The sequence below is a fragment of the Miniopterus schreibersii genome (genome assembly GCF_964146895.1).
Source record: "Miniopterus schreibersii genome assembly, chromosome: 13".
Lineage (NCBI taxonomy): Eukaryota > Metazoa > Chordata > Mammalia > Chiroptera > Miniopteridae > Miniopterus > Miniopterus schreibersii.
In genome coordinates this window covers 18,296,074-18,321,453 of record NC_138113.1, presented here as the reverse complement: position 1 = coordinate 18,321,453, position 25,380 = coordinate 18,296,074, and the positions used below count along the sequence as shown (strand labels likewise).

Below are 25,380 nucleotides of genomic sequence, written 5' to 3'. Positions count from 1 at the left end.
AGACTCCTAGAATGGGCAGTTTAATTGGATTTGAAGGTTGAGATCTAGTATTTCTGAGAGCCAACACTAAAGTCTAGGCTGAGTTTAATCCAGCTGACATTTACATTAAAGCCACGGCAATATGTAAGCTAAATGGGTATTGGTGATTTTTATAGTCTTACACAATAATTCCATTTCCTCGTTTTTTTTATTCAGGTGGTTTTATGATTCATATATTTAGAATTTTCACAAAATGCTCAAGTATTTTTTGTTTTAGTGCTTATATTTTAAGTCATACACTTTATTTGTTATCTCCAGAAAGGTTCAATATAGTTACCATCTATTATGGGTACATTAGACAAATTCTTAAATTTTTCTTGCAACTTTAAGATTTCATGATTCTTGCTAAGGGTGTTTTCTCTTGTAAGTACCTGTAATAAAGTTCTCCACAAGAGATGCATAGAGAATGATAGGCAAGACCTTCTGTCCTTAGGATTTTAGGGGACCCAGGGAGAGACTCTTACAAGGAACAGATCACCAAGCCTTATGTTTCAATTCTTTTGCAGCAATTAAAACACCCAAACCTTGTGAACCTCATTGAGGTGTTCCGGAGAAAGAGGAAAATGCATTTAGTTTTTGAATACTGTGACCATACACTTTTAAATGAACTGGAAAGAAATCCAAATGGGTAAGTAATCTAGAAACTAAAGCTCTGTATAGTTAGGTCTCACTTTCATTTTATGTGGGATTAACTATAGCAAATTCAAATCTGAGCCACAGTTCCTCTTTCCACCCAAATGCATCTGTTGGCTACCCCTCGCCAGTCTCAGGATGTGCTCAAAGGGCAAACAAGTATTAACCTAGAGTAAAATTAATTAGGAAGACAGATCTGCACATATAAATCACAGTGCATTTTGAGGCTAAATTATGTATTGGATTGTCTGAATTCAAGGAGTGAACCATGGTTCAATATTAGGGAATATATTCATATAAAGGTTAAGGGAGAAAAAAATACATTGTGAGTTGGTAAAATCTGAAAGGCAGTTGATAAATTCAGCACCCTTTCCTAATTTTTTTAAAAAGCCTTAGCAAACTAGGATTAAAATACTTTCTTAGCGTGCATGCAGACACACACCCCCACACCCTCTTCAAATCAACAGCTAATTTTATACTCAACATCAAAGAAACCACCATTAACATGAAACACAAGACAAGGACATCAGTTGTCACCAGTGTAATGTAACATTGTTCTGAGAGCTCTAGCTAATGTAATAACCAAAATTAATAGAACATATAACTTTTGGAAACAAGATTAAATTGTCATTATTTTCATTACATTTTGCAAAAATCTAAGAGAATTGCCTAAAGAGTTATTATAATGAATAGAATTCGGTATAATGATTATAACACTCCAAATTTCACACACAAAATTTAACAGCTTTTGTTTCAATCAGTACTTTAGAAAATCTAGTGGAGAAGAATCCCATTTAAATATCAACAAGAACAAAAAAATTAGGAATAAAGAGAGAATTGTTAGACTCTACATAAATTCAACTACAAAACTAGGTACATAAAAGATTTTGTTTAAATGAACATATATAGGGTGTCCCAAAAAATGTGTACATATACTTTGAATAATTATAAAGGCAGTGTTTATTAAAATACATTTAATTTTCAAAATTGAGCTATCACCTGTTAAAATATGTATATATTTTTGGGACTCCCTATATTTCTGGATGGAAATAGTCCTTATTTTAAAGATACTGCCTCCTGATCTATCTATTGCTCAGAAATCTAATCAGAATGTCAGTGGGATTTTTTTAACTTGAAAAAGATTAAATCAAATTAAAGAGAAGCCCAGCCAGCGTGGATCAGCGATTGAGCATCAACTTAGGATCCAGGAGATCGTGGTTCGATTCCTGGTCAGGGCACATGCCCGGGTTGTGGGCTCTATCCCCAGTATGGGACATGCAGGAGGCAGCCGATCAATGATTCTCTCATCATTGATGTTTCTATCTCTCCCTCTCCTTTCCCCTCTTTTCCTCTCTCTGAAATCAATAAAGATACATTTTTTTTAAAAGAAGAGAGGGAACTTTAACTGCCAAATATTAAATCATGTTAGTTTTAGAAATTCTCTTTGACAAAAAGTACCATAAAACTAAAAAAGAAATTACAAATTGGGTAACTTATTTGCCAAATGATGAATTAAAATAATTTCATATCTACATAGGTAGATTTTGCAAGTCTAAATTCTTTTGTCTTTTTTTTTTTTTTTACTATATACTTATTTTAGAGAGAGGGAGAAGGGAGGGAGGGATAGCAACATCAATGATGAGAGATCGATCCCACAACCAGTGCATGTGCCCTGACCGAGAATTGAACAGTGAGCTTCTAGTTCATGAGCCGACACTCAGCCACTGAGCCACACCGGCCAGGTGCAAATCTAAATTTTTAAAAAGATTAGCACCCAGTTAGAAAATGTAATCATTCACAAAAGAAGTTTAGTGAATCCTGCTGTTGTGCCAGGCTAGGTGCCAAGGATCCAGCAGTGAGCAGAACACACACAGAAAAGTTGTCAGCCTTATGGAACTTACATCCTGTGGGCATGAAAAGAAGGGAAAGTAAGCTATACGCCTAGGAAAACATGTTTATCCTACCTATTAATCAAAGAAATTTAAATTTTTAAAATAAGGTACCATTTCTCACCTATCAAATTGGCAAAAGTTTTTTCAAAACTCAACGTACCCAGTATTGTTAAAGTCAGGAAATCAGGCACTGGCATTCACAGCTGGAGAGAGTGTGTGTATTTGGGCAGTTCAGCAGTATGTATGAAAATCACTTAAACTGTTCCCATCCTTTGACCAAGAAATTCCATTTAAGAAAGCAATCAGGTGCAAAAATTTTTGCATAAGAATGTTCAACATGTCATTATTTACAACAGAAAATATTGGAACTTACCTAATTTAAAACAGTAAAGGTTTGTTAAATGCATTTGCTGTCTCCATACAGTGGAACACTAGGCATCCAGCCCTTTAAGAGCAAGCTATAAAGAATAGTTAATGTTCCTAGGGAAATTATTCATGAAAGAGTATATGAAAAAATGAGGTTACAAAGTGTCATTGAGGGGTGGTGGGAGAGGAGCCTGGAGAAGACTTGGCATCTCCATGCAGTGCAGCTAATTCAAGTGAGATTATTAAGGCGTCCTCAGCAAGGCAAAACCAGCCTCTTCACACTGCTGCTAGTGAGAAGGAGTGTTTGCTGCGGTTCTCAGTTGTATGAATACTCCCAAGTGTCACATTTCCATTTTTGAAGGATATCTTTTTCTCAGTTAATTAACTGAGAAATTAATTAAATTGCATAAATTCGATCTGTGTTGTCATCTAGCATCCTGCAAGACTATTCTCAGCGTCTGAGTTTTCAGTCATCTCATGGTAGGCCCAGTGGGTCCATGGACTGAGTCCTACAGATACGAGAAATGAGGAGCTCTTTTAGAGCAATCACTGGGACTCTTGGTTCCCTAACTATGCCTTAAACCACACTATTAAAGCCCTAAACCTGTCCCTTGTTTCTTTTTCTAGGGAGGTGAGAAACAGCCAGCCCACCCCACTTTTATTTCTTTCCCATATGTCTTATGTTCTATCATACTCAGTCCAGCAAAGCCTTGCCTTGAACAGGCATTTCATTCTAGATGACCACAGGGATTATTTAAACACTTGTTTTATCACTGGGAGCCCATTCATTAGTGTTCCAGCCTCTAATGGTAATTAGAGTCTTCTGCCTTCAGAACCAACTAATTCATATAGCCAGTCCTAAATTCCAAGGCCTTGAGTTTGTTTCCTGTATCCACTCAGGTATCATATTCTGAACCTTTCAGAATTCATCAACTGAATTCACTCTAGCTAGTTTAAGCAAAAAGGGATTTATTGCCGGGTGTTCGTTTATAAAATTTCTGGGAGTGCTAGAGAAACAAGGTTCATTGAGCACCTATTACTATTCTAGGCCCCAGGGCCTCATTAATGGACAAGATCAAGGCCTTGCAGAATTACATGTCTTTGAAGAAAAATAAAGCACACTGAGGAATTAGAGAATACCCAGGGAGGGGAGTAGAAGGAACAATAAATACAAGGATTTGGAGGTGTAGGCAGCATGGCATGTTCGAGAACAGCTGAAACTAACAGGCTGAACTCGAGTGTCTGTGAGAGTAAGGTAGGAGAGGAAGGTGGGGAGAGAAATCATGAAGCTGGTAGGCCGTAGTAAAGGTTGGATTTTATTCTAGGATAACAAAGGTTTACTGAGAAGGACTCAGTTTGTCTTGGGTACTGATCATGAAGTCAAATTTTCCATATTAAGGTACATAACAAACTAAAAGATAATGAGCTCTGATGTCAGCATCAGGGTTCCCTGAGTAGCTAAGAGAGCAGCAGTCCCTGAGCAATCCAGCCTGAATTCCCTGGTTACATCACCCTTATCAACCCCTTCAGTCCCTAACTAGGATGTCTAGTCTTTGTTTTCAGGCCTTCACTATTACATTCTGTATTTGTTTTTACACTCACTCAGAATATGATATTTAAACATTAAGTATCATTTGATTTGTACAGAAGGTTTTATTCCACTCCAAATGCTTTGAAAAAATGCTGCCGGTGGCTAAATACTGTTGCAATGCTCTGTCTTTCTGGAATGAGCACTGTATGAGTCTGTATTCCCATTGATAACTCTCTTCTCTTTGTAAGATCGGTGGTATTCGTTTGTAGTTGTTATTTTGTATGTTGTTTTGCCCTCTTGGAAACTAAAGATTCCTCAGAAGCTAAGGATTCTGTTTTTCACAGAGCCATGACACTTCCTTTAAGACGCTGGTAAACACCCCTCTTTCACAGCCATAGCTCTGACATTACTTCATGCCTAATTCTGTGTATTAACACTAGTAACCAGGGTTCTGCCCCTTTCTGAACCCTCCCCCTACCTTGTTTCCCGATTCGAGTATTTCATCTCCTGTACATGTAGTACTTAGGTCCCACCCAGCATTCTACTGCCACATGAATGGGGCCATGTGCTACTCTTGCCATTCTCTCCCAAGGATGAAATCCATTTCCATTCCCTCCTCCACCATCACCCTACTGTAAATCACGAAATTCCACCTAGATTATTAGCCTCCTAATTTTGCCCCCAGAAACCCATTCTCCTTATTACGTCACTTGCCTTCTTGAGCCCTGTCAATGACTTTCCTTTAAACTTAGAATAAAATGCAAAGTCCTCACCAAGATTCATAAGGCCCTCGTGGTTTGGCCCTGGCAGCCTCACCAGTTCACTCATGCTTTCGCCACATTGGCCGCCTCATTGCTTTCCCATGCTCCCATTCTTTCTCACCTCAGGGCCTCTTGCTGTTGGGGGAGGGGGTTCTTTTTGTCTTTGTACGTGGTCTCATTCCCACCTGTTGGCCTCATCTGATCTCAGACCCTCATCTCCTCAACCTATGTAGATGTTAAACCCAGGCTCTTAGGGATAGACTTCTCAATAAACCTATGGGATGTTACTCCATTTTCACACATGAGGAAGACCAAAGGCACGTATGACTTGCCCGAGGTTATACAACTAGGAGACAGCACAGCTGGGGTTGGAACTCTCTCATAGTGCTCAAAATAGCTATACTATTCTTTCTGACTCTTATTTGAAAATTTTAAGCAGCACTGTCTCGGGTTTGGCTCTAGGCAAACGGAGAGGATAGAGCTGTACCAGAATTCAGGACAGGAGGCAGAAACCACTCGAGAAATTTCAAGTGGGAAGGGATCTGCTACTGAGAATTAGGTGCTTTCACAGTACTAATAATTAGAGGAGCTGCCGGCAGACCACTGATGTCAAGGGCACGTCACCATAATTGGGACCCGAGATCAGGAAACTGCTCTAAGGAAAATACTCCCATATGCTCTTTGCTGTTTTTCGGCATTTGCCCCAGCCCCACATGGTGACGTCTTGTTGCTGGTACCCCGCCAGGGTCATGTACAGTCCATACCCCCAATTCTGGAAGGCCAGCTACACCTGCATGATTAGTTCAATTTTGAAAAGTGATCTAAACATATGTAAATATCCAGATACGATAAAATAGTAAATCTGAGTGATGGGTGTGTTTGTAATATTAGATAATTTTAAATTTTTAATTAAGAAAACAGACATTTGGTTAAAGGTATCTCGTTCAGATTTTTTGTAATGTGCAAGCGCAGTCCCATCTCATGAATAGGGTTGAGAAACACCACACTGAGAAAAATAGTTGCAGCTTATACGCAGACTCAGAGAGACATTGAGTCATTAATCAGTTTAGAAGGGAGTAAACCAAAAAGGTGGTAAAGGCAGTGAACAGGAAATACACAAAAGAAGAAATGTAAGGCCAATCATAATGTGAAAACACTTCCAAGGCACCCTTTGCACCGTGCTTGTTGACCATCACAAGCCCCACTCACTCCATTTCTTTTCTCCCTCCAGCTCCTGTAACACCACCCTAGGTGTTTTTTAATTTCCTTCTTAACTTTTTCCTAGAGTTGCTGATGGAATGATCAAAAGTGTATTATGGCAAACACTTCAAGCTCTTAATTTCTGTCATCAACATAACGTAAGTGACATTTTCTAGTGCATTTGTTAATTCTTCATGATGACTCTTATAAGTAGCTCAGGGGTGTCTTTGAAGAGCTGAAAATAGAGGGAAAGTAAGAACCAGAGAGCAAAACAGAAGAAAGTTTCCGACATGAGGAAAAACAGTGCCCTTTCCAATTTCTATAAAAACCAAATTTCTAATTCTTTATGAATTAAAAGTTTATATAAATCTAATGTTTCTTTTTGCCTCAGTACTGATTCCTATGATTATTTTTAAATTGGATTAAAATAAGTTTTCAGTAGTGTAATCCACCATGGCACTTGGTTGTCTTTTTATTTTTTAAATATGTTTTGTTACTTTATTGATTTCAGAAAGAGGGAGAGGGAGAGAGAAAGGAACATCAATTATAGGAGTCATTGATCAGCTGCCTCCAGAACGCCCCCTACTGGGGGTTGAGCCCGAAACCGTCAAACCCATGAGCTCCTGATTCATGGGCCGATGCTCAACCACTTAGCCACACCGGCTGGGCTGTTTTTATATCTCTTAAGTCTTTTATCCCCTACCTTTTAAAGAAATTTTTCCATCTTTAATTTTTTTAGAGTCCTAGTTCTCAAACTTGAGCATGCATCACAATGCCCAGAGGTTTTGTTAAGACAGTTTTCTGGGCCCACCCCCAGAGTGTATAATTCCATAGGTCTGGGGTAGGACACAAGAATTTGCATTTCCAAGCATTTTCCTTGTTGATTCAGAAGCTGCTGGTCCAAGAACCACCCTTTGCATACTGCTGTGTTACTGAAATCATTCTGGCCGATTGCATCCTATTTGTAATTGAACTTGTTCTCTCACCTATATTTCCTGCAAATAGGTCTTTATATCTATAGGCTTGATCATTTCCAGGTTCATTTTTAGACAAGAATACTATTATGGAACCCTTAAATGTTAATCCCGGTTTCATAAATGGGTTGCCTAGAAGGTAGGATATCAAAGTTAAGTGGATTTATAGGACTTTTAAGAGGCCTGAAAAGGTTTAACAGTTAGCAGTGATAGTTTCAACAATAAATTAAAAAACAACAACAGTTAACAGTGACTAAATTGAGATAACTTGAAACAAGCTTCTATTACCAGTGCCATTTTTGTGACTGAAAATAAGGATTCAACATGTTTTCTTCCTAGATAGCTATTATGGAAGCAAAGAGAAATTATTTCAGAATTGTCAGTTTGACAGCAGTACTTAAAGGGACTGAAAGCACAGCAGAGAAGTGAGGCAGAGGAGCTGATGACTCTGATGCTTAATCTGGAGACTGTCAGTGGTCACTTGCAACAACAGTGTTGTTTCAAAGATGAGCTAGTTCATGTGAAGGTGCTTTGAAAAGTACAAAGCTCTGTATGGGGGCTGAGTTACAGAACAAGAGCACCGTCATTTTATCTATTTGGTGGTTTGGAGGGAGAATGAACTAGAAAGCCAAAGTCCTGAAGAACAGGGCCTGAGGTGTTTCCCCCGGGGCCTCCGCACACAGAACAGCCTCTTCTAGATGAGTGGTGAGGGAGGCGCACCCGGCCGGCCTGCATCCATGCCCAGCTTAGCCCTCTCTGCCAGCAAGGGGCACCTGCTCCATTCAGCATCATTATGACGATGCAGCACCGTAAGTCTCCACGTGTAGAAGACCAAGGGGAGCTTCTCTGAGGTGACAGTGCCTCACAGCAGAGTCCTGCTCTCCCGGGAGGGACTCCAGCAGCTTGGTGTGGTCCTCAGGAGAGCTGCCCGTCGGTGCAGGTTGGCTCACTGTTGAGGAGGTGGAAGTGAAACTCATCCCTGCAGGCCAGCTGCTTTGGTAGCTCTTGCTAAGTGGGGGACCATGCACCCCAGCTTATCCAGGACAGCTGTGGTTTGTGCCTGTTGTCCTGGCATAATTATCAATAGAGCTTTTTTCCACAACTTCTGGTTTAGAGGATAATATCATTCCAATTACAAGTGAGTTTTGCTTCTCATCCAAATGTTTTTCCAGTTTCTCAAATCTGCGATACTTATTCAACCTGAATGGAATTCTTGGGTGGCAGTAGTTCTTATTATAGGTACATTTTGTCTAATCTCATCTGGGGTTTTACAATTTCGTTTACAATGTCATCTATTTTCTTACAATTAAAATAGAACCCATTAAAAGCTGGAAGAAATCATTGTATTATATTACCTTCTCCCCTCACCCAAAATCAGTTTTCATATCCAACAATTATTTCTTCACTGATGTAACAACATTTTGATTTTTTTCTTCTGGTGTGATAAGTGAAAAATTGCCAATTTAAGTTATTTTAGAAAAATGAAGGAAAACCAAATTTGTTTTTATCTCACAGGCTATTTATTTAAAGTAATAGTTAATGTTTTTTATGCTTTGTCATTTCGATGGCTTAAAGAAATAATCAAATATTTCCTTACAGTGTATTCACAGAGATGTAAAACCTGAAAATATTCTGATAACTAAGCAAGGAGTAATCAAGATCTGTGACTTTGGCTTTGCACGAATTCTGAGTAAGTAGCCACTTTTTACTAACTTACCCCATTCAGATGATTGTGAAACAACGTAGTTGAAAACCTTACTTTAGATATTGAATGTATGTCAAATGTTATAGTGTAACTATTCAGAGAGGAGAATCTCACTTTCACCTTTAGTTGCTACATCAATTTGCACTCAACTCCACTCCATGCAACTAGAATTTATTGGTTGTCACATTTATATGCTTTGCCCCATAGGCAAGGAAAAGATATGAGACACATTTCTGCTCTCTGTGCTCTTATAATCTAAAGTAAAAGAAACAAGAATAACGTAGGGTGATTGGGAATGAAGTACAAAAGTGTAGGTGCAGACGGTTCCCCAGAGGGAGATGGTAACGTGGGCTGGAGTGGCTGGAAAAGAACTTCACGGAGCTGGTGAGACTAGAGAGTAAACTGACAGTTAAAGAGAGAATTCAGAGACAGTGCTAAGAAAAAGGAAATCATCTCAGACAGGGAGGCACCAAAGGGAAGGGGGACAAATCAGTGTTTCTCCCCAGATCTAGAACAGTGCACCAGGCTGGCAACATGCACATCTCAGGGTGGTGTGTACATAATCGTATCCTGATAGGACCAGGGCATAGGTGACTTGACAGTGCACTGGAAGTTGGTTTAGACGAAGTTACACTAGAAATTCCCAATCCCACCACCCTCTGTTTGGGATCATATAGATGTTAACTGCTAAAGCGCCTTTGGAAGTAGAATGCACAGTGTAACCATTTCCTCTATCAGCCTCTCTGCATGAACTGTTAGGAGCATGTGGCCTTTGAGAGTTTTTGAAGATTAACCTCAAGGCCTGACCTGCTCTTGGGGGTAGTTCACATGTTGAGAAAACTTGACCCACCTCACCTGATCCATGCGTTTGCAGTTCCAGGAGATGCCTACACTGATTATGTCGCTACCAGATGGTACCGAGCTCCTGAGCTTCTTGTGGGAGACACTCAGTATGGCTCTTCAGTCGACGTTTGGGCTACTGGTTGTGTTTTTGCAGAGCTCCTGACAGGCCAGCCACTCTGGCCTGGAAAATCAGATGTGGATCAACTTTATCTGATAATCAGAACACTGGGTAGGAGCTGCATCTTATGGCTCACAGAGCTGCTAAGTTGTTATAGTAGTAGCATGTCACTGTAATGGCCAACAGGAGGAGCTTTCTTGCCTCTCCAAGGTGCTGCTCAGGGTGGTTGTTCTGGGTTGTAGCCAGAACCCAACCCTTTCCTCAGTATGTAGAGCCGTTACTCCTCACGGAGGGGTTTTCAGATCTTTTCCAAGTCAGGCCACTTAGCCATGGAATAAAGTACACATTTCCTTTTTCTTTTGGGCTGAGGTAGGACCCAGAATGTGAGGCAGCTATAGACCTTATTATTATTATTTTTTTAATATATCTTTATTGATTTCAGAGAGAGGAAAGGAGAGGGAGAGAGAGAGAGAAAGAAAGAAACATCAATGATGAGAGAGTCATTGATCGAGCCCACAACCCGGGCATGTGCCCTGACCAGGAATCGAACCCCGATCGCCTGGATCCTAGGTTGATGCTCAACTGCTGAGCCACACCCGGCTGGGCTATAGACCTTATTCTTACGAGGTATTGGGTCACATGCAGTTTCTATCTGCTGTAAGAGGAGGGTTTCTCTGTTACTCTAGAGAAGGGAGCAGCGCTTTTTCTATAAAGGACCAGATGGTATATAGTTTATGCTCTCCTGGCAGCATGGGTGCTGGGCAAGGGAATTACTGCTGTCTGGTCTGGTTCCAACACATCCTTCTGGACAGTTCTGCAGCATGAAAAATATGGGGTAGAGTATCACAACAGGACACACCTTAAGTGTATATTGTTTGATTTCCTGAAAGGATCATGGAAATTTACATTAGGCAGGAATTGGACAGACCTGGGTTTGAATCCTGAGTCTGTCACTAAATAACCATGTGACTTTAGACAGGTTATTAAACTCTGAGCCTTATGCTCATTGATACAATGGAGATTAAAAATAGCCATTGTAAGATTGTTATGAGATTAAATGAGATGATGTGTGTAAAGTCCTCCACACCATGTCTTACCTCCTCTTTTGGTGGAGGCTGAATGGCAGACCAAGCTACATGTGGCACAGAGAGTTGTGTGGGAGAATTGACCTTACCTGAGAAGGCATGCTTTTGCAGTGACGTAGTCCTTCCAAATCTAGAGGTCACAGTCAGGATCAGGATTTCTTTCACATCTGGACCTCAGAAGTTAACCATTTAAACACTATATTACTTTTATAAACTTAGCATTAATTACATGCTTTTTATTTTACAGGAAAACTAATCCCAAGACATCAGTTCATCTTTAAAAGTAACCAGTTTTTCCATGGCATCAGTATTCCTGAACCAGAAGACATGGTAACTGCTTGATTTTGGGTGTTTTATTATTTGTGTTGCTACTTTCTTTAAAGGGGTAGTTGGTTTTTGTTGTGTGTTTTTTTACATTTGCACTTTTAGCTCCTGTTTTCCTTATGCCACACTAACACAGATCAAAGAAACTGTATAAAATGAATCAGGAGAATGCTTACAAAGTTTACTTGCCCTATCCAAAGATTAATTTAATGTTAAATTTGAAGTGAAGGTCTATTTAGTTCCTTACACAAATACCTGATCCTTTTAGTCAAAACACTCAGGTACTTTTTCCTGAAATGATTATTATCTCATAAAGAGTACTTACTGTAGTACTTCTTTAATTTGAAAAAATGCATTCCCTATGTTTTTCAGCAATGAAACAAAGCTCAAATCAATAAAAACCACTTTTTCACAATGTATATTTTCACATGGAAGATCATTCTACAAAATGATCCTCATCGTATCCAAGTCAAAACTACAAAGCACAATGCTTACCTCCACACTCTCTGTGGGCTTTGCCTCTCTCTGGGAATGTGTCAGTTACCACTTGACCCTCCTGCATTCTGTAGACATTGACTTCCTGTTTGTGTTTCCTGATTTGGGCTGTGATCTTTAAAACTCCATATGGTCTAGATTCTGCCTGTAGAATGAAAGGACCGTCCATAAGCGTGTGTCCACAAACAAGCTGTGTTGGAGCCAGAGAGGTGCGGGGAGGGGGAAGTCTGTACAGCCAGATCATGATTTATGGCACAGGTGAACAATCCAAGGTTCAGGAGGTCCCAACGATCTGTAGACACCCTCTTTGTTTTAAATTTATTTCATATAATACCTTGATTTGTATACTGAATTTATTTCAGTAGATATAAGAAAAGCTTAAAAGTTGAATTACAAGGCTAGGGGTTGAATTACAAAAGAATATATAATTTAAAGACTAAAACAACAAATTCACATGTGCCTGCTGCCTAAAGAAGACTATTACCATTCTCTTTGAAGCTTCCTTTCCCCGCAGACTCCCCCTCAGTCCTGTCCTCCCTCCTCACTGTCCTGAGTTTCGTGTTCATATTCTTTTGCTTTCTGTGTTGCTCTTACACGTGTCATTCAGTGTAATTTTCATTAGTTCTCAAAGTATTCCTATAAGTAGATCAGGCACAGATATTATAGGACTGTTGTAGTATTTCAGAAGGGGACATTTGGAGCTCATATTTACCAAACATCAATTGCAAGACATTGAGAAATTAAGAAAATAACTCCAGTTTTTTTCTTTCAAATCTTTCACTATATTGTAAAATTATGTAAAATAATAATTTTTAAAATCTTTAAAAGAAATTATCTAACCTACTAGTAGGTCTGTCTTCAAAGTGTCCTTACTTATTACTAACATATTCAAGATATACATTACTTTGTTATTATGTAATGTTGAAAGTCTTTACTTTGTGTTCTAGGAAACTCTTGAAGAAAAATTCTCAGATGCTCATCCCATGGCTTTGAATTTCATGAAGGTACTTAAGAATCAATTATAACTGTTATTGACTGAAAATTGTAATGATTGAAGCTGGTAACTCTGGGAGGAGTGAACAGTAGTGCAAATAATGCCAAAGTAAGATGTAGTCATTGAAAATGATAAGGAACTGTAAAATCATTACAGTTAAAGGAACAATCACGGTATAGGCAGTACCCTTTCTAACGTATTTATTGAAATTAGTAGGAGACGGCCCTGGCGAGGTTGCTCAGTTGGTTGTCCTCTACACCAAAATATTGCTAGTTTGATTCCCAGTCAGGGCACAGACCTGGGTTGTGGAGCCCATACAGGCAATCGATTGATGCTTCTCTCTCATCAATGTTTCTCTCTCTCCAAAGTCAATAAAAGGATTAAAAAAATAACTTTTTAATTAGTAGGGGATAAAAGAGTATCATTAGAGTTTGCTGTGACGAACACCATTACTTCTTTCACATTCATTAGAAATTTGAATATTAAGTTGTTATACTCAGACTTTGGAAGTTTATGAGGGTGAATGTGCTGCTTAAGTCTGAAGGTCTAGAACTCCACTGTCCAATATGGTAGCCACTACACGTTACTAGTGAGCACTTGAAATGGCCTGTTTGAATTGAGATGTGCTAGATTTCTAGGAAAATTACTATAAAAAAAGAGTATAAAATACTGCATTAATAATTTAAAATATTAATTGTTAATATTTCACCATGTTAATTATATGTTGAACTAATAACATGTTAAATATACTGGGTTAAATAACATTTTTAGTTATTTTTTAAAAATCAGTAGAAGACCAGGCAAAGTCAGAGCTATATAGATACCATGTATAGCCTCTGCACCAGGCCTAAAAGGACAAATTCTAATAAAAAGTCTAAGAAACTCACCTATGACCAGTCTGCTATTCATTCTTGACCCGCCGAGGCCATGCTAGATGGGACTCTTCCATCAGAATGGACACTAAGAGCCCTTAGGGGACAGGGATGGAGCTACCAGGAAGAGTATCTATCTTTAACAATCAATTAAGTTCTATTTATAGCAGTGGTTTCCATACTACTCATCAGAATGACTTGGGAGCTTTTTAAAAACACACATTCCAGTATCTAACCTCAGATTACAGAAGCAGAATCTCTATAAATAGGACCTTAGAATTTATATCATTAAACATCCCCCTGTGTGATTTTGATAAGCAGCCCAGTTTGAAACTCGTGATTTAGAAGGTAGAGCCATCTGGATGACCTAGAGTCAACTCCGCAGACCAGCCTTTGTGCCAGTGCAGGTCGCTGTGGAGGTGCTATCCAGGGTGCTGGATTCCTTCAGCCTGAGTCCTGAGATTCGGAGTCTGACACCTCTCCACTCTCAGGCTGCCCTTACCCCTGCTCCACTGGACCTCAGCTGTCTTCTGCCTGTCTCACTGCTGTGACCTGCCTTAACCCAGCACTTTGCAGTCCCTGTCCTGGAAGCCCAACTTTCTGACCTTTTTCTGGACAGGTCGTGTGACCCACTTACAATTTAACAAAACCCAGCGTGGCTGGGTTGGGGAGTGTCAAGCATTGCAAACCCAATCCATTCTCATGTTGAGGCCGGGCCTTCCTGTGGTTTCTCCTCCAACTCAGAGAGAAAACTTCCAGGGCACAAAAACTCCACCGTATGGAACAAACTCCCTATCTTCATCTCCAAAGGTGGAGTGCCCTGTTGGCCGGCCCCAGATTCTAAATGAAGGTACTTTTGTCACTCAGCTGTTTGATTTAGACCCATAATGTTTGACCTGAGACCCAAGAACTCTCGTAAGTGCATCAAAGATTGTGCTGTTTGGTGGGCCACACCCTATGTGTATACTCCTGCCCCCATGTTAGTTGAAGGTGAGCTTTCTTTCATTAATTGCAATTGAGACATCTGTAACAACAAATAAGTACCAGCTACTTTAACAGGTAGTTATCCCATGGATTAGGTCATAATCTAGGCAGGAAGCTGCTCAAGTGGGTGAAGTGCCAGCCAAGGTCAGTGCCACGGGCAGCGGTGGCAATGCAGTGGCCAGTATGTGGCAGGTCTTTCATTAGGTTTAAAATGAGACAATGGGTATAATACTTTTTTATTACTCATGTCTCCATCTATCACTATATCAGTTTTATCTGGTCATCAAGAAGAAGAGTGTAGGCTCTTGGAAATTTTGTTGAAGGGCTTTTTGTGAAATTTGCAGTCTCAGGAAAAGGATCCCGACTTGGCCTTTGCAGTTCCAATTTCTTGTCCTTTATCTCTAAAACCTGTCCCAGATTAGGAGCATTTTGATCAGGGAGCACCTCCTGGTGTACAGAAAGATATTAATCAGGCAGCTAAGAACTCAGAATCCTCAACTCCATCCAGTTAATCTCAGTGCATCTAAAACTAATCAAGCAGGATACTGTTCCAGCTCAGGCCCCATGGAACAGCTCAGCTTTAACAGTCTCTTCTTAGAATCTAAAAATGCTCTTTAAAAAAACCTCATAGGTCTTTAGTGAGAGACGAGATTTCAGTAGACTGAAAGTCCATACAAGGAAGTGAATGAAGATATAATTGGAAATAAAGCTGATAGGACTTGAGGATCATTTAGACATGGGGAGTAAAGTAGAGGAACTGGGCAAAGAGAAGGTGTCTATATCAGTTTCCTAGGGCTATCATAGCAAAATACCAGAAACTGGATGGCCAAAAACAATAGAAATTTATTCTCACAATTGTGGAGACCAGAAGTCTAAAATCAAGGTGTTGGCAGGGCCATGCTCTCTCTAAAGCTGCTAGGGGAGGGGCCTTCCTGGCCTCTCCAGCTTCTAGTATTCCCAGGCATTCTTAGGCTTCAGATAGAAGAATCCAGGCTCTGCTTGTCTTCACATGATGTATGCTGTGTGTGTCTGACTTTACAGTGTCTTCCCTCTTCTTTTAAAGACACCAATCATATTGGAGTAGATCCCACACTACTTCAGTGTGACCTCATCTTATCTAATTACATCTGCAAAGACCCTATTTCCAAATAAGGTCACATTATGAGGTACTGAGAGTTAGGACTTTAACAGATATTTGGGGGGGATACATTTCAACCCATAACAGTACCCTTGAGACAAAGCAGAGATATTAAGTAGGCCATTACCCTTGCGGGTCTGGATTTCTAAGGGGAGGTCTCGACCAGAAGCATACATGTGGAAATTTCTGGTAAACCTTGACCATTGAAGCCATCGAGCATCAGTGAGATTAGCTAGAAACTTAGAACAAATGAGAAGAAAGGGGAACCTGGGACTGAGCCTTGAGGAACTTCATGCAACCACTGTGGAGGAGACTGTAAGTGAGAAAAGGTTGGTTTGAAAAGGAGTGGCCAGGATGTAGGAGGAACAAAAGCAAGACACAGAGAAGCCAAAAGGAGAGTTTCAAGGAGGAGGACATGGCGGACAGTATCGAACACCAGTTAGAGGAGAGCGCAGAATGTGGAGGGAGGTTTAGGGGCGGGGAAGTCAAGGCCATAGGTGTGACCAGCAGGGGCACTGGAGTGAAATTGTGGAGGAACAGAGATGACTACAGTTACTAACAAGCTGTAAGTACTGGATAATACACAGACCTGCTTTTCTAAACTCACAGCCGCTCTCTCCAGTTACTGCTCAGAGGTTTGGGACACGGTAACAACGTAGGCCCCTCTTTTACTATCTTCTCTGCTTTCCATCCAAAGGAGTGTCTGAAGATGAATCCAGATGACAGATTAACTTGTGCCCAACTCCTGGAGAGCCCCTACTTTGATTCCTCTCGAGAGGACCAAATTAAAAGAAAAGCACGTAACGAGGGAAGAAACAGAAGACGGCAGCAGGTACCTCCATTCAAAAGTTAAAGTGCTATAAAAATGACATTTTTTCCTTTTTCTACCTTTCAAAGTGAGACTAGGTGGACACCAAGACCTTATCTTTGCACTGGTTTAGTTGTATTTGTTTACCTAATAAGTACTCGTTGATGTAATAAAATCATAAAGCTATGAAAATATCCAGATTGTTACAAAGTCTTATTCCAAATACACTTACATCAAATTATTGCACAATTCTTTTGTTACACTGATTGGATATCCCTCCCGCCAGAGCATGTACCCAAAATACAGCAGTTTTATACAATAAAACCCTGATTATAGCAGGACTGAGTTTAAACCAGTGGCACAGAGGAATCCCAGTACCTTTCGGTAGCCCCCAGACGTGCAGTAAAGGACACTTGACTCTCCTGTCTTTTCACCCAGGGCAGGCACCTAAGTCTGCCTTTCCTAGCTTTTTTCTTGAAGAAAGGACAACTCTGGCCAGGTGCATGGGGATGAAACTCAAATATATGGTGACCGAACCTTATCCTCAGATGTGCCAGTATTGCAGAAGAACATGGTAAATAGGATGACAAACGTTGATTCTGCAGTTTATTAGGTGACTACTTTTTACTTGCTTTCAGGAACTTTGAAGTTAAAACATAAAGTTCATGGAAGTAAGTTTGTTTGGGGTTTGTTTTCCCCCTCATCTTGCATCCCCAACATCTATAACAGTATCTGTCACATAGACGGTACTTAATAACTATGATCCAAATAACTAAATAGATGACCACTGCTTATTAATAAGCCAAGATGGTAATTTTTAATTTACCAGAGACTGACAATCATTTCATTTGCATTTGCTTAATCTTCCACCTTTGATCTACTTTTTGGTCATTTATCTTCTCATTAGCATGTCACCATAAAGAAAGAAAGCAGTCTTTTTTTTCCACCTGTTTGATAATTAAAATAGAAGTTTCTTGGAAGAGAAAGATTAAACTAATAATAAGAAGAAATGTTAAGATGACTTCTGTGTTTCTAAAATCTCTAGTTCTCCAAATCTGTATTACATAGACCATTTTACCTTTTACTGTTAAAGTTACGTGTTTGCAACTTAAGTTCAATACAGTTTACTTAACCAAAAGGTAAGGGTTCGTTCAAATAAGTCTGAGGCAGCAATCTGAAATACCATGTGACTTGTGTGTAAAAACATTATCCCCTTAAAAACATCTCTCTAGATTCCTCACCTGTGGCCTGGGAGGGTGGACAGTAGCACTGCTCCATCCTCCCTTGTGGTCCCCAACTCAAGTTCTGCCACACTGTCCTCAAATAGGGTGGGGATGTGCTCTCCCTTTAAATCTCCAGTTCACAGCTGTGCTCCCCGTTCCTTAATACCCTGTAGCCCACTGATAAAGATCAGGGACTTTGCAGAAGACCTTCCCAGAGACCCAGGATAACAGAAGAAAAAGAAACACAAAGAGCAGCATGCACCTGGATAATCTCAGTTACAAAGATTTTATGTTCTCTGTCCTAGTCAACAGCATCTTGTCCACCTCTGTGTAGTAGCCCCACTGGAGCCCCCACCATGAGACAGTGCCCAAACATCTTTCTCCATCAAGTGGAGTCTTTGGCGAGCAAGGCCAAGAGAAAGACAGGAATATCTTTCAAGTCCTGGTTTTCTTTTTGAGCACACACCTCTTTCCTAGATATTTTACCTGATTATCAAAAGAAAAAAAAATTCAGAAAGATCTTTTCGTTCAGTATGGCTTCATTTTGTGAGTTCAGATTTCTACCTGGATACCAACTTCTAGATCTCTGAAAGGATGACCAAGAAATTCCTTAAGACTAAATATTGTTTCAAGTTGACAGGAAAAGGGTTTTTAATCTTTGCTGTCCTGCCAATATCCTAAAATCAATATCCTAAAATTTAAAATTTGATGGGCAGAATGTAGACTCTTGGAATTATTGTTTAATAGCTGGTGGGTATCCATCTTTTAAACACTGACTAGATACTTAGAAATTTGTGTATTGAGAAGCCTAGAATAAGTAATAGAATCTAATTTTCAAGTATCAGAATATCACAATTTTTAGAAAGGCAGCTCTACATAATTTTAAAATCCATGTCTTTTGACATCTTTGTACCATATGTATCCTTTTTTGCCACCTTTCAAAAACTGTACAAATAGGAATTGTTTTCAATTTACTTTCTCATTTTTGTCTTGTTCTGCTATTAGAATCAACTGTTGCCTCTCATACCAGGAAGCCACATCTCCCCCACACCCGATGGAAGAAAACAAGTCCTCCAGTTAAAATTTGATCACCTCCCAAACATTTAGGAAATGTTCTTTCAAGTGGAAAGTAATTTAATATGTACACGTGTTTGTACAAGAGAGATAGGAACTCTCAGTGTTTCAAATGCAAATGAGCCATATGAAAATTAAGATGCCTTCTAGAATTGTTTTTGCTCTGATCATTACTGATTCCTCTGCCCGTGCTTTTCACATGCCGACTTTATCTTTTAGAGCATTTTCTTTAAATGTTATAAAGTCTGAAGTGCACATATGGAGGAGATATTTTCAATTTCATCAGAGCAGCTCCTCTTGAGGCAATTTATATTGAGAATTTGTGGGCTTATACTTTGATTTATGAAAAAGATTTTACATATATCATCTTGCTTCAACTGACCACATACTGTCTTAGAGCAGTATCAAATAGCTTGCCTCGCTGCTGTTTGTGTGAGGAATGACATGATGTTTCTGCCTTTTAATTCACTCTTATTGTAACCAGGCCTGTTGCGTAATGCTGGTATTTTATTGTGTTTTTGTATTGGTGTAGGAAGGGAACCTTGAAATGTCATCTAGGTTTATTCCTTGATTCCAGGACAGACTCTACTTTCCCTGTCCCATGAGACGTTGACGATTCTATTTTTAAAGCCAGCTGGAGAAAATGTCATACATACCAAGTGGTGGATGAGCTGCGAGGAGTTACCCTCCTCGTGATGCCCTGGGATAACTGGCTGCCGACTCTAATGCTGTCCTCTGTCCATCATGGTTCCTCAGCCTTTTCTCCTCCTGGCTGCATCTCAGTACCTAAATCTGTCTTCCTGCATGTACTTCCTGAATAATTTATTGTCTGCAATCTCTCCCAAACATTTGCTTCCACAGCCTCTGTGAACTTGTTCCACCTTAAACTTGTGCATCTGTAAATGTTTCTGAGAGCAGGAAGATTATCTTTCAGTTACCTTCATTCTGTGGCTCTTACCAAAAAAAGAAGCAGACAGACAGAACACCTCAGTAGGTGAGCCCAGTTTACGTTGGGATATTTTCCCAAGTAAACTTGACAGACCTACCTGCCTACCTACAAACTTATGTACATATATATACATACATATTTATAATAATAAATTGTGAAGCATCATAGTAGGTTCCTGTTATCCTGGACATCTAAGAATGATACGGAATATTTAAAATACTTTTGGTTTGCTAACAAGGAACTCATGTAAATCATAGCATGGACTGTCTATCCCTGTCTGGCATAAAGACACAAAGGAGTGATGCTCCAAATATCAATAAATATTAAAATTATCTCATCAACTCTTTTTGGCTCTTAGGTTTGGAATGCTCACTCAAACATTTTGCAAATAACCTAGGTTCAGAAATTCCTTTTATCTGGCACCAGAACACTAAGCATAAAGTGTCTTTAAGAAAACATAGTAATACCTTATATTCACCTCTAAAAGTTCATTGCACTTATAAACTTGGCTTATAAACTTCCAGAGAATCTCATTCAGTTATTAGGGAACATCTCTTTACTAAAGAATTATGGCATCTAAGCAATAGTTCCTTGTTCGCTGGAAGGATATTCTAAGTGGGCTTATTTGGCCATTTAACATTCTGAGTGTGAACATAGGCTGCTAGGGACTTCTTTTCATCTTATTATCAAGAGTGTGCCTCTTCAGAGTTGTATTTTTTTTAATTTTTAATAAGATGATACCGCAGGTGCAAAGAAAATGAGAAATAAAAGGCAACTTTGCTAAAAGATTTTTTAGCTTTCATAGTGCTTTTATCACATAAGCCTCTTTATTGCCAAACCACTCCTGCCACGCCAACTCTCATTATGTGTATATAAGCTACACACGCAGAAATCAGGACAGGCAAGACTCCATTACCCATTTTGCTTGTAATTGTGCCTCAAACAACAATGGAGTTTGGAGCAGAGGTTGGGAGGTCATCATCTTCCCTTATTCTTATTTACATTTAAGAATTCAAACGAGCATTTCTGAATTTGTTTTCCTTAGACAAATCCATCATTTATGTATCACTGGAGAGGAGAAAGCATGTAATGCTTAGAAAATGTTCTGACTCATTCGTATTACCGGGAAGAACGATACTCTTCTGATGACACTTGCATGCCTGACTTTCCCTGAGTGACCCAGGTCACGTAGCCGGCTGCTGCCTGAATCACCCAGGCGCACAAATCTCACACTGCAGCTTTTTTTCTGTTTCCAGTGCATATTTCTCACCTCTTTGCTGCACAGATCCCCTTGCACTTCCCGGCCACATGAAAGACAGTTGCACTTCTGGGTCTAGTACCCAGATTGTCATGACTTTGGTAGAAGTTATCCTCAGCAAATAGTCTTGCCCTGGGCTCTTCGAAGAAGCCCACTGGGTTCTGTAACCATGCCTTTCCTTCACCGTCTTGCACAGTTTCTGGCTTACCTGGGACTCATCTCGCCCGTTTATTTACATAGCTCTTTTTTTGGCGCTGCACCAATATTACTGGTGAGTGGTACCACCTGAATGCCCCCTTTCTCCACATCAGCATGACCCCTGCGAGCCCTGGTTTCTCTTGACTTTCCGCACCTGTGCTTGGGAATCTCCACGCAGTTTTGAGTTGTTGTGGTTTTTTTTGTTTTTTAATTGCAGAGCACAGGGCACATTTAGTAGAGAATTAAAAATGCAGACTTCCTCTTAGTGCTCATGCTGCTTGGGGAAGAAGGAAATACAGCAGAGAAAAGGACATTTCATTAGACTTGTAGCAGCCCCGTAAGCCTGTTTGCTTGGACGTTCTTTAGTCTCTGTTTCAGTCCTGGTGATATTTGAATGTATTAATTGTTCCTACTTGCCCCACACAAAGCCCTTTTAGGGGTGACGTTTTGAAGATTATTTTAACTAGACTGAGCATTAAAAAGTTGTATTCAAGAGACTTTTGAGCTCTGGCCGGTTTGGCTCAGTGGTTAGAGCGTTGGCCTACAGACCAAAGGGTCCCGGGTTCAGTTTCTGCCTAGGGCACATACCTCGGTTGCAGGCTCAATCCCCGGCCCTGGAGTCAGTGTAAGATATTAGATGAATTGCAAATAGACAGATTTTTAATGCATATGGTTAAGACATAAAGATATAATGCCACTCACAGGTTAAAGTAATATCCTGGGTACATGTGTATGTGTTTGTCTTAGATTAAAATCTCTAACTCAACAACTTCATTCTTGTCTTAGTAGACAGCTAAAAGCCTTTAAGACTGGTAGTTTAGAGGATAATAGCACTATCACGTGATCTAGGAGTTAGGACACCCAGTTCTAGGCCTGGCTTGACTCTCTCTGTAGACAGGTAAGTTTTCTGTGCCTTTGCTTTCTCACTTGTCTGATAAGAGAGTAAACTAGATGCTCCAAGGCTCCCCTTCAGCTTGGTGTCCTGGACAAATCTCCCACTAGGAGATGCTTTCTAAAGATTGTTTTTCATTAGCAATACCAAGGTAAATTATGGGTGTATATGACCTAGCCAGGAGCTCAGACATCTCTTTTTATTTCTCTCTCTCATCTCTCACTTGCTTGATTTCTTACACACACACACACACACACACACACACACGCGCGCGCGCGCAAACTACTCCCTGCTAGTTCTATCAAGTCAATAGTAGTTTGCAGACAACCCTCTAATGAAGGCTAAATTTTACAAAGTAAAGAAGATTTTAAAGCTAATTGTCACTAGATTTTAATTTAAATAAAACAGGTGTGCTTTTAAAATGCAGAATAATGTGGAATCACTTTCTGATGTTTTAATCTAACTGATTAGCTTGGAAATGACACACGTGCTGTGAAACGTTAATTTAAGATAACCATTAAGGCAAAGAATATTTAGTACATTTCTAACCTCAGTAAAACTTTTAATAGTTTCAGTAAATGACAACTTAATGGAATTCTACAAATATATCTCATTTTATATTTCAGCAGCAGGGACTCAGGCTCAGTAAACCTCACATACAACCTATAACTTACTCAAGCTGAGAATCGGTTACCTACCTAACAGGCATATAAATGACTTGTATTTATAAAGTTAAAAATTTTCTGCTATGAACACTAGTCACTAACCATATCTCTGAATATTGTCCATTGAGGACGTTGTGTGTCTTCTTATTATTTTATAATGTATTTCAAATCACATGGGATTGTGGCTATATATTAATTAGCATTTGATGATTAGCACAATGGCAGATATGCTGCTGGAAACAATTCACTGCAGAGCCTTTTTATTTTATTATGTTAACTATATAAATACATAGCATTTTTAAAATTTAGCTTAAGATATTTAGAAAACCTTAGTGTGGGATTAAATACTTTGGTGACTTTACATTTGTATATATAACTTAACCTGAATGTGTTCTTTAACTTATTTTAATAAAAGTTAGAAGTATACCTGTCTCCTTATTTCTGTTTACTCAGCTATTAGTCCATTGTCTAATGCTTTATATTTAGGTAAGAAAAACTGCCATCTTCACGTATAAATCCCAGACCCTCTGATTTAATTTCCCATTGGTGGGAACATCTGAACAGCTGGCATGGCAGCTAGTCCTTTCTGTGCCTTGGGTTTGAGAAGTTTTACAAATGGAAAAACTAACATCTTTTCCAGTCTGACCGGCTAGATGTTTATTCCTGAAAACATCTTTACAACTTTACTTTTAGGCTATAAGATTCTTTTTGTTTCGATTCATCGGAATATTTCTCTCATTCTTTACAATACTTAAGCTATGAGATATGAAATTTTCTTGAAACTTAATTCCAGGCTATCCCAATCGTTTTTGTGGTTTAAAAAAGTGAAAAGGCTCAAGACCAAACTCAGACTGATGATCAGAAGAGAGAAAAACAGTTATTAAAACAATGAATGAGGTTGTTATTTACATATGCTTCAGTTCTTTTATTTTATTTTGAACTAACCTTTCTGTTCTCATTCTTTTTAATGGTGCTTATGTTTGAAAGAGTACAGCCAATTATTTCCATCAATAACTGCAACGATTTCTCCCATCCCAGTGCCTTTTATACTGATACTTTTCCTCTCCTTTTACCAAGAGGTGAAGTCTCCTTCTCTCCTCCCTGCCTTGTGACCTGTGACTTCCTTAGACAAATAGAAGGCAGCAGAGGTGCCCCTATGCCTTTCTGGGCCAACCCCTTATAAGGCCTGGCAGTTTCTGTTTTCCGTCTCTGGGGGAGACAGCCACCATGCTGTAAAGAAGCATAGGCTGGACAACCATGATAAGAGGCCACATGGAGAGAGAGGCCGCTGGAAGCGCGCCAGAGGGCCAGTCGTGTGAGTAAAGCCTTCTTGGACCGTCCCACTCAGTGCAGCCATCAGCTGAATGTATGTCCCCCGCCAGCAGCAAGTAGAGCAGGCTAACGGCCCAGCTGAGCCCAGTCAACCCAAAAATTATGAAAATACTGAATCATTATTGTTTTAAGCCACTACATTTTGGCATGATTTGTGATATAGCAATAAATAACTGAAGCAGAGTATGTTTTTAAATTGCACACTGTATATTACAGTTGAGAAGCATGTTCTCAAATAATATGCACACTTAACGTGAGGCATAGGGTCTGATGTTATTTAACCAAGACCTACAAATACTCCCCAGGGAATCTGAAAATCATTCTTCCCTGCACCCACTGGCCTCTACCTCTGGATCTTATTTAGTCAAGGCTGCTATACTTCCAAGGAGGACATCATCATCTCAGAAAACACGTGTAACAACCCTATGCAGAAAATCTAAAACACTGTAGCAAGGGGATCCAGACCTTGTACTTTACCAAATATATGAGTACATTCTTGCCAGAAATTTACTGGATTTCTTCACAGTGGCCTAAAAGAAACCTTCCTTCTTTTTGCAAGAAAAATATTCACCTCTGTGTTAGATAACTGGATAAATGCTAGACTATGTTTTCTACCTTTTATCCAAATAAACAGTTTGAGTCCTGATGGATTTGGGCTTTTTTAACCAGTTCTCCTCACTCACCCTCCCATTCAGCCTACTTCAGCTAGGGGTCACCTGTGTGCTGTTAGGGAGAAGGCTTATCTAATTGAATGAAAAGTTTCTCATAAAAAACGTCTCTAGTACCTTTGCGTATTCAGGATGACTGGTGCTATTGTTTCCACACTTTCCCTCTTTCTCTGTCAACTGGAAAGACAGCCACCAGAGGTCAGATTTTGGCTTTGCCACTCACAGGTCATGACCTTTGATTAGCAGCATCCTCAACTCTAAAATGAGAAGAACATTTACCTAAAATGAGAATTTTAACACCTGAGGTGGTTCAAATTAGTAAATGAAACAATTATGTTAATATGCTCTGTAACATAAAC

At 39.6% G+C, this 25,380-nt stretch overlaps 1 protein-coding gene across 7 annotated transcripts in view; it reads left to right on the top strand.

Annotated features, from left to right (window-relative positions):
• CDKL4 (cyclin dependent kinase like 4) overlaps positions 1–23,446 on the top strand; it is a 32,028-nt gene extending 8,582 nt beyond the window's left edge. For 3 of the 7 annotated variants that reach the window (XM_081155909.1, XM_081155907.1, XM_081155908.1), the window contains exons 3-10: positions 546–667; positions 6,508–6,580; positions 8,996–9,086; positions 9,976–10,173; positions 11,395–11,477; positions 12,914–12,970; positions 16,652–16,786; positions 18,991–23,439. In XM_081155909.1, coding sequence (XP_081012035.1) covers positions 546–667; positions 6,508–6,580; positions 8,996–9,086; positions 9,976–10,173; positions 11,395–11,477; positions 12,914–12,970; positions 16,652–16,786; positions 18,991–19,092 — 861 coding nt within the window. In that variant the 3' untranslated portion in view covers positions 19,093–23,439. Of the gene's footprint in view, positions 1–545; positions 668–6,507; positions 6,581–8,995; positions 9,087–9,975; positions 10,174–11,394; positions 11,478–12,913; positions 12,971–16,651; positions 16,957–18,990 lie in introns of those variants that run through there. The other 4 variants (XM_081155911.1, XM_081155910.1, XM_081155913.1 and 1 more) reach the window with 3 other exon arrangements.
• The last annotated feature ends 1,934 nt before the right edge of the window (positions 23,447–25,380 follow it).